Source organism: Ruditapes philippinarum, unplaced genomic scaffold (genome assembly GCF_026571515.1).
Source record: "Ruditapes philippinarum isolate M1 unplaced genomic scaffold, ASM2657151v2 ctg4333_1_1_1_1, whole genome shotgun sequence".
Lineage (NCBI taxonomy): Eukaryota > Metazoa > Mollusca > Bivalvia > Venerida > Veneridae > Ruditapes > Ruditapes philippinarum.
The window spans coordinates 59,180-69,707 of record NW_026865539.1 but is presented as its reverse complement, the minus strand read 5'-3'; the positions used below and the strand labels follow the sequence as shown (position 1 = coordinate 69,707).

General features: G+C 34.2%; 1 protein-coding gene across 1 annotated transcript; it reads right to left on the bottom strand.

The window, feature by feature from the left end:
- Positions 1–1,153: 1,153 nt before the first annotated feature.
- Positions 1,154–5,858, bottom strand: LOC132729465 (talin rod domain-containing protein 1-like). The gene is given in 4 exon segments (XM_060715234.1): positions 1,154–2,015; positions 3,584–3,682; positions 5,019–5,364; positions 5,367–5,858. Coding segments are annotated over 4 exon segments (1,326 nt in total). The 5' UTR covers positions 5,721–5,858; the 3' UTR covers positions 1,154–1,488.
- Positions 5,859–10,528: the final 4,670 nt, after the last annotated feature.

Genomic DNA, 10,528 nt, shown 5'->3' with positions numbered 1-10,528 from the left:
CACTTTATTTTCTAATCTATTTATATCCTAGAAATTCTATTTTTATCATAAAAATTCTATTTATATCCTATATAATCAGTTCAATGAAATTTTAGCTTGCAATGTTTAGCCTTCTTCAGAAAAAATTGACGTTTATAAAATAACAAAATGTCACATCATTTTATTTATAGCCTAGAAACTCTATTTTTATCATCCCAGATATTGAAATGTTTTGCTTTCAATAATATTCAAATAAATATTAAATTTATAACCTCAAAAGTCTACTTATACCTGAATTTATGATATAATTTTTATTTTTATCCTAAAATTCAATTTTATTTTTAGAAATTCCATTTTCATCCTAAAATCTATACAGTCATGTATTTATATCAAATACATTTATAGCTGCATCATAAAAACATTATGGGTATTCATAATAAATCATCACCTCAGTGTAATAACTGATTACCTCCTATTAAATTAACAAAAAACTTTTTCTGTTATTGCACTAAGGTGGTTTAATATATACTTTTAATGAAAATCTAAATTCAATCATAATTTCCTGAAACTATAGTTTAACTAAATAGACAACTGAAGAAAAAAAAGACCTAACAAAATAATTACTTTCACATCAAATTACTTTATAGCATTTACAGGGAATAATCCTATATATTTATCATTCTTCTATTATAATACATGCATCAGTGTTAATCTATACCATTTATACTAAGATATCAACACATATTTACATACTGTATTGTTTCCAATAAACAACCCATCCAGTAAGGAACTTGTATCTAATCAGCGTCCCTGGAAAAAGTCCCTGAAGAAAATCTAGCATTAAAAGATAGCATTTTTTTCTCTCAGTAAATGAAAAGTTATCTTAAATCCAAATTAAAGATCTGTTTTATTAAACCAGAGTATTAAACATCAGGCATGGCTGTCTTGAAACATAAAATCAAGACATATAGCCAACAAAACTTATCATTTTAACATCACACACACATCAATGCATATTTTACTGATTTTTACGCCCATGTAAACACATTTTTGGACAAAAACTGGTCAATCAGTCAACATAAACAGGTTTCCTTGATAATGTACCAGTAATTACCAATTTCTTTGCAAGTGACTGTCTCCTTAATTCACATGATTTCTGAATGGTATGAGACCAAGCAATGAGTTACACTTGATGACTCAAATCAAAAGATGGAGAGAAATTTCTCCTAGCCCAAGGATCAAACCAGACTGAGCTAGTCAGTAGATATTTATGACAAATGTATCTAAAATAAACAGCTTTCCTGTAATATGGTATATAACGTACATGTATCTCTTCCTGCCCTTTAGAAAAATTGCTTATTCTTCAAAGGGAGCTTATTGGAAACATTACGGTTTGTTTTTTTTATACAAAGTTTTAGAAATATTTTTTTTAAACATTTCTACAGGAATTTTGACTGTTATGTATACCCCTTATTTTGCTACTAAAATTACTAATTATATATAATCTAATCATCTAGACACAGAACTATTTGTGAAAGATATATCTGATGAGGCTACAGTTGACCTTGGTGAAAGGTCATTCCTCCCATGATTCTCTAGTGGCTGTGGAGAGCTCCTAAAGGGAGACAAATCTCGTGGTAATTCTTGTGGAGAAGATCTATTAAAGGGAGACAAATCTCGTGATAACTCCTGAGGAGAAGATCTATTGAAGGGAGACAAATCTCTGTGACTTTCAGTTGGCTGTGGAGATTTCCTATCAAAGGGAGACGACTCTCTGTGCAGCTCATGCAAAGCTTCAGATTCTTCAGATTGAGGCTGGTATCTGTTATCTCCCCTAATTGGACTAGCACTTCTTATATGGAAGTCCATTTTGAGATGGTTTTGAAGGGCATGTTTCAGCAAACCGGTGGATTTGGCAACAGAGTGCTGGCAAGATTTCGCCTTATGAAGGTAGTGAGTGTTGTTGGTGTCATGGGCAAAGTCTCGAAGAGTCTTGCACATCTGAACACATCCAGAAACAATATTCATACATGGACCTGAAAAATAATAATAATAATAATAAAGAGAAATACACTGTGTGTCCTGACATTAAAACTATCGCAATTTCACTCCTTTTATAAAATCTTTTGACAAATACGAATGTGGCTCCCAGCTTTGCGGTATTCAAATGCCCCGCGCTTTAAATATGGGAACGAACATATTACTGAATGGCTCTGACTATAGCCAGACTGGTTCTCAAGTTCAAAGCCATACACATTTGAATACCCAAAACTGGGGGTCACATTTGAATTTGTCGTCAATATAAACGACCCTTGGCAATTTCTACTACGCTTTACAAGCATATTCTTTTTCAGGTTATTGATCGGGCAACAATTTAACGCAAAGTCAATGAATACAACCTTTAATCTAATGATTTTAAAACCAAAAGTGGTCATCTTTTAGACATGGGCAATGTCCTAACAAAGTGACATAAACCACTTCCGTAACATACTTATGTATCATTGACCGAACAAGGATTACAAGATAAACAGACAGACAGACAGATGGACAAAACATCAAAATATGCTCAAGCCTTAAAGTGTGGTCAAAGAAAAATTTCAGCAGATTGAGGATAAAGACCCTTTGTTAATTCCCAAGAAAATGTTTTCTTAAGTTGGGTTTTATGTCACACCAACACTATATAGGTCATATGGTGACTTTTCAGGTTCAATGGTGGAGGAAGTCCATAGTTATTGCTCAAAAACGCATAGCATCATAAAAAATTCCAAAAATGTCTATTGTCCTGCCTTTCAAGCTTTATTCAAAAGCTTATCATATTTTCTTTCAATTTCATGCTCAATCATACACAAAAACTGTCAAACGATGTACTTATCAATTTAAAATAAAATATAAACATCAATCTATTTTTGTCTACCAGCCATACTGGTTAAGCAAGGTGCTTTACAGATTGATTCCAAATTTTTGAACGGAAAAATATATTCGAACACACTGACGGTGCATGGGCAATTATTTCGTTAAAAAAATATTCCGTTAATTTGTTCTGACTCAGTTAAACGCTTGCATTTGAATTAGCCAATCAGATTTCGCGCACTTTACGGCCGCCATTTGTTTATCGGCTGTAAAAGGAATTGAAATACATGAGAGGATTTAATCATGATTTTTCGGATGTGACAGTTTAATTATTTTGACAAAAGGTATTTATTTTTTAGTTTTGTTCATAAATAGGTCAAAAAATATGTAAATACACGCTGTCTTCATTGTTTTTCGTTCCGCCCGATTTTCTGGCGGAACATGCTATGGGTTTTTGAGCAATTTCGATATGACGTTGCTTTGCCCAGAAGCAAAAATATCTCAAAGCGACGTCATATTTATAGGACTACAGATTTGTTTGAAAATGTAAACAGTATTTATTTACATTTTGCAACTTTTAAGACAAATAATTTTCATCTTCAGGTGATAAGCATCAAACATGGTAAGTCTATATTAAAACAATATCAAACTATTTTTAATGAAGGAAAATATTTTTTAATATCTAGGGCAAAAATGTGCTTTTCAAATTTTTCAAGGATTACAACATTAAGAAAGAATATAGAAATAAGTATACCAAAGACAGATTTCTGTATTTCTTGTTCATCATGTGTAAGATCCAGCCCTCGGTCAACAAACTCTTCCTCTGTAGCTAGACATACTAGGGCATGACTTGCTAAAATGTACAACAAATTTACATGCATTACATGTATTTCACACCACATTTGAGCCGCGTCATGACAAAACCAACATTGTGCGTTTGCGACCAGCAAGGATCCAGACCAGCCTGCACATCCGCGCAGTCTGATGATCCATGCTGTTCGCTATCAGTTTCTCTACTTGCTTTATGGTTTGTAAGCAAACAGCATGGATCCTGATCAGACTGTGCGGATGCGCAGGCTGGTCTGGATCCATGCTGGTCGCAAACCCATTATGTTGGTTTTGTCATGACGGGGCTCATTTGTAGTTGGCAGTGATGTTTTTCAAAATTGCCTGTGTTGAAGATCCAGTCCTCTCTTTCAAAGCCCCAACCCTTACCCCCCCAAAGCTGCAGCAATCATTTCCCCCATATTTAGGGTGTGTTGCTAGCTTTTTAGGTGTATGTATTTCAAACTTTTATTAAAATAATCATATTGATTTAATTCATAATTAAATTTAATTGTAAACACTATTGTCACAGTCACCACATGTTGTAAGGTAAAGTCTGATCACATCGTCGGATACCCAGGGCCGAACCATAAACATTTATGTAACATGCTAATCAACCATGGGTATTAGACGATAGTCGGATCAAGATCAGTAATATTGCATGAAAAATTAACTGTTTTAATGACATAGTTATGATGCTATTTCCAAGTTCACACAAATGGTGTTTTAAATGTAGTAATATATTTATATATGCAACTTGATGTTATCACCATCCCTTATAGATGTACATGTACCTTACAGCAAGTCACAAACACGGTATATCAGGATTTTTTCACGAGTATCTAATTTTGGTGTGCACTGAATATTGCGAAAAATGGATTCAATTTAAAATTCTGGGAATTCTCTTGTTTTCTATAACTTGACTCCCTATTTTAAATTTGCTTCTAAGTTACTAGTAAGTCATATACATTTTACATTGTGATACTATTATATATATTAATGTATCAATTACCAATATTCAATATTAGGTTAGTTCGCATTAAAAGTCTAAAGAATCTAAAAAATGCATCAATAATGCTTTAGTAACACATGTTTATTTGTTTGTAAACTGATTGTAGAGACATTGTACAATAAAATATAAGATAATTTACACCTTGCAAATAGATATAGTATACAAACATAGGCAGCTTAACAATAAGCTAGGCAGCTTAACAATAAGCTGAGACAACAGAATAAGTGTGAACAAATCGAAAAATTTGTCTTATGCAAAATTAACCTGATATACTGTATTGATGACAAAATCATAGGTCAAATTCTTCACAAGTTACACTTGAACATCAACATACAACAACACAAGTCATTACCTGCAAGGACCGGCTCACAGAAAGTCACTACTCGTGAATGATGTCTCGCTGACCTATCACTCTTGTACGATTTAATACTGGCAATCAAACTCCCAGCTGCGCATGTGACACTTTTGATTCCTAATTTGAACTGATCCCTAGTTGCCGTGTCTGATGCCGACTCGCTCGCGCCACGGCAATTATCTGTCAATACTGATATGTATTTTGATATATTAGAACATATATCCATAATAAAAGTAGCAGTCAGTTCGTCAAGACGAGCCCGTTTTAACTGGACGCAACTTAATCTAATCTCTAAACCTGCGTATGAGGCTGCATATTTATCGACTAACACGTCTTCAGTGCTATCGATTTTCCTGCACCTAGATACTGGAAACTAACAAAATAACATAACTCGATTAGTACTGTCACAGCATCTGATAGCCGGTATAACATATCACACATAACCTTCCAGCGCGACTTCATGTCACTCATCATTTTCGTTATATCCGTTACAATCTCCATGACGATACTCAGCGAGGAGTTGATCTGTTCCTTGGCGGAGGCCAGCGAGATTTTCACTCCATTTGTATTCTCTGTTTTGATTGGACGGAATTGTCCTGAGAGAAGAAGTAGCTCAGCAACGGTATGTATTTTGACCTGCGTGTGTTCGCAGTGACGTACAACTGCATGTGAGTGATGAGATGACATACCAACCTTCATTTGTGTTTAAAACTTTGTATTACAAATAATTATGTAAATGGTATAACGTTAGTTATGTAAATGGTATAACATTTTATGAGCTGTTTTCTTTTTTAATTTCATATGTAGAAATGTCAGCACCTACATATGTAGTTAGTCAAATCCTTTTGTCTTACATCTGCAAATCGCCACATCTGTAGAGTCAACTCAACTAATTTCAACATAGCACAACAAAAAAGATCACATAGTATAGGGAACAAGGTCAAATCTTATAATCACATAAAATACCCCAATATTATAGTTTATACTTTCCATATAATGATTCCTTGCATTGAAAAACCTCAATCGTAAACCCAAAACCCCTGTTGTGCTGTATTTTTTCAGATTAGCAAATGTTTCATCCCAAATAATTATGTTCATCTAAATAATCGCCATGTAAACATAAAATCTAAACTTTTCAGAAACCGAAACTTAGCAATTGCCTCTGGTGATAAGATACTTTCAGAAGTAACGTTGGCAGTTCTTCTGTCCTTTACTTATACAGTAATCTCCACACAATACAGACCCTCTCATGTTCCCATCTGTTCCTCTAAACGCAAACCAATGAGTGCACAAGCTGCTATAACAGATAGCAATCCATCTGAAACAGAAAAAAAAAAGAAAAATATAGAATGATTTTCTCAATTTATGCCTAAAAGAGGCCTTGCAATACACTACATGTAACTGAAAATGAAAGCCACCGTTTAACAATACCTTGTTTAGACATTTTAACATGCAGGGTCTACACATTGTAGATCTTTTTGTTGCAGGTGTGAATCTTATTTATAGAGATGAGATATTGCTCATACATAAAAGACACATAGTTGGACCACAGGGACTCCAAACAGTAATGGAGTATGCCTTATTCTCATCAATTTGTGACTGCTCTAAGTGTCTGGTTTACACACTCTTGCAATGACATACATCATCTGGAAACTACACAAGTGTATGCTGACACTTGATTTGACAATTTTATCATATCAAAATGTATATCAAATGTTGAACCGGTGTAATCTGCTTTCCCTACAGTCCATTTGATGGCCTAAAAACATCAAATATTGAATGTAAATGAAATAAATTTGTCAAACTCACTTATAATCTAGCCAAAAAAAAAAATGTTCTTATTTTGACATAAAAATTCATGCAAGATTTTGAAACGTATATTGACAAGATCTGACGGAAAATAAGCTAGTATTTAGTGGTGTTAACATCCATATGACGTAATAGGATGAATCAGATTTTATTTCAATGAGTAAGCCTCCAGCTGGGAAAATTGGTTGTAGTTGACATGTTTCGATGCTCTGTTCTTTAAAAGGTTGTTTAAAAAAGTAACTTAAAGATTTTGAACTGTTTTAGTTTTTGAATTTACAAATGCACAAATTCATTTGCATTAGTATGTTTGATAATATGTTGGCACAGTTGCAATATTTCAAAATATGAGTAGAAAAGCATAGTGTAAAAAGTAATTCTAGAATTCTATGTATACCCTAACTTTGTATTATCGGTGCAACTCTATTACCGACGTACTCTCAGTATTTTGTCATATGCGGTCATGCATACATTGATATTAAAAATCTTTAACCTCATTCAATAAAAAATGTAATGATTAGTTGAATTTGTACTGCTTTAGACAGAATATTGATTATTAAATTCATCCATGAAATTCAATGCAGACATATAGGAAAAGTTAAGTACGCCGATAATACAGAGTCCCATGCTAATTTATTGCTATACAAATAGTATTATATATAATATATTGTTTAAACAGTACATTTTTTCAGGAATTACTGTTTTACAACACTGTGTAGAGACCCTGCAAGTACGGCTTGGGTGAGTACATGTATCTGCGTACTCCAATAAAACACAAATCAAAATGAAAAATCAAGTATGAATATCCATCAGTCAGTGGTGTTTTGATTTGTGAATCACAAGTACTGAATCCATACACCTAGCTGGAAGTTGGACTAGGAATTAGTAGAAAGATACACATCAGATCAATAAAATTATGATATTTCTTAACAAATAGACCACAGCGGCTGGCCCATAAATAAGTCATAACAATACCAAGAGACATTTCGGATAGTCACCTCTTGTCCGGGTACTGTATACACTATTATTCTAAGTCATGCGTAATATACCTTGTAGATGCCTACATATTTATAAGTGGCAAACCATTGAAATATGACAAGATTAACAACGTGCAATGCATAGTTTAAACCACATTTATGGTTTAGTCATGAAAAAAATCTCACGGAAGAAAATACACACCTGTCAGATTTTCGCAAGCACCTGCTATGGCGCGGTCTAAAACGCGACAGAAAGAACCTAATGTAGACATCGGCTCATTCATGTAATACAACGAAAAATAGTCAAATAATAATCGATTGAGCATTGTAAATACACACGTTGGGCCATTACGGAAACAACAACAGATTTCTGCCCACTAACTATCTGAAGTTTTCCACAGTTTTCCGTTAAAAAAAAACATCAACAACAACAACAACAACAAAAAAACTGCAGTGGTCTTTTATTAATTTATTTTTAATTTTCACAAGATAAATTTATACGGTGTATGTACATTTTTAAAATGCCGCATCAACGTTAAAGTTGTTTAAGTGCCGTTAGAGAGAAAGGATATATTACTGTATATCCATATTTATCTATCACAATTATAATCTTTACAGTTTATGTATAAAGTGGAAGAAAATATTTGTCTATAAAAGCTGGATATACGATAACTTATCGTATGTCCCAGATAAAAGAGAGAAAATAAGAACCCCTAAAAGAAATCCCAAAACGAAAAAATGAAAGAAGATGCAGGCACGGTTTGATGGCTGATTAAGTTACTGTCCACTTCCCTAGCACGGTTTAAGCAGAATTCATCATTTAAACATGAAATGGTAACATTTGAATTTAGAAAACATCGGCAGAACTGTTCCATGGAACCTTCAATGTGACACGTTAGTGCCATTCCATGAAATGCGGCGTATGGTCCCCAATTAAAAAAAAAACGTGTGCCCTAAACGAGAAAACAATAATATCTCTCATTGAATGTACGGGCCGACTTTTTACAGTCTCCACACGGCACAAACAACACTGATGTGGCGATAAAATAGAGATAATAAGAATCACTAAAGAAAACGGTGGGGGGAAATCCCGGGATCCGGGATAGTATTAGATATATACAGTAGGGAAAACTAATAAACTATATTTTTGTTGGTTTTTCCCGTAATGAAAGGCGATTAAACGTTAACTTTTTGTTTTTATTGTATTTAATGACCGGTAATTATTTTTACTTAAGATATAAATATATTTAATATACTTAAAATGCGGAAATCACAATACTTATATGTCACGGTTCAGAACTGTTCACTATGTAGGGGAGAAGATGTGTAAGCGGCCGGATAGCTCAGTCGGTAGAGCCGCGGAACGGTATTCCGAGGGTCCCGGGTTCGAGTCCCGGTCAGGCTGCACATTTTCCTCACCCTGTGACATTTGGCGCCCAACGGGGGACCGTGACTGAATACAGCTCAGAGTTTAATTCACATTGCTCTGTAACTCTGTGAAATTCGAGGACGAATTTCAAAATAGCAGGGGAGTATGTCACGGTTCAGAACTGTTCACTATGTAGGGAGAAGATGTGTAAGCGGCCGGATAGCTCAGTCGGTAGAGCCGCGGAACGGTATTCCGAGGTCCCGGTTCGAGTCCCGGTCAGGCTGCACATTTTCCTCACCCTGTGACATATATTTGCCTAATATTATTTTTAGAAAATATCATAAGATATACTTAACATCAGTTATAACCAAAAACACTCTTGACATGTATGACACGTAGCATTCACACTTCGTTTCACCAGACAGATGTCTCTACTCTAATATTGTAAAAGGGCACGTGTCATCTTAGTCAAATATCTCGAAATCATCGCAACAATAAAACCAACTCCGTCAGGAAAAAAATAAACACAATTCTTCTTTACAATTCCTTGTAGAAATCTGACATAACATTGCACATCTCTGTAAAAATGCAGGGGTTAGATCTAATCGATAATTTACCAATGACACCTGCATTACTGTTATATGAAAATACATGTATATTTAATACATTTAAAAATACATGTATAAAATGCATGTATATTTCAATAAATGATTTTTTTTACCAATTGGCATTTACTTTTTCTTATTACTCATTATTATTATGTGTTTATATTAAACTTCTATCATAAAAAAACAAAGTGTTGTCCCCAGACATTTGTTGTACAGTATTGTACGTATGTATGCGCGAAAATCATTAAATTACAAAAATATATCATAGCCATCAAGACTAAAAAAGTAAATAAACAACATTAAACCTGTCAGCATTTCATATCACAAGCATATCCTTGACAAAAGGCATGGGATAATCGATAATTTATCGATCACACCGATAGCAGGTGGTCAATTCCCGTGATTACTCTATGTTTAATACGATCCCGGATCCGGGCTTTTCTATAGGCGATCCCGGGATTCCCCCCCCCCCCCCCCCCCCCCAAAAGAAAACTCAAAAAACGACTTTGAATATGTTGCAATAACCTTTAACAGTAGAGCATATCATGTAGATTCTTATTCTCACGTGGGAAAGTCTAGATATACATTATTTTGTTAAGCTGTTATGTTTTGTTCACTAAAATTGAAAAACAAGTCATGGGAGCGACCAAACTACAACAATAAGGGTTTTTTTTTTCACAGCTAATAATTCTTTGTTAAATGACTGCTCTTTACTGTTTGGTTATCAGGTTGAATAAATGCACGCAT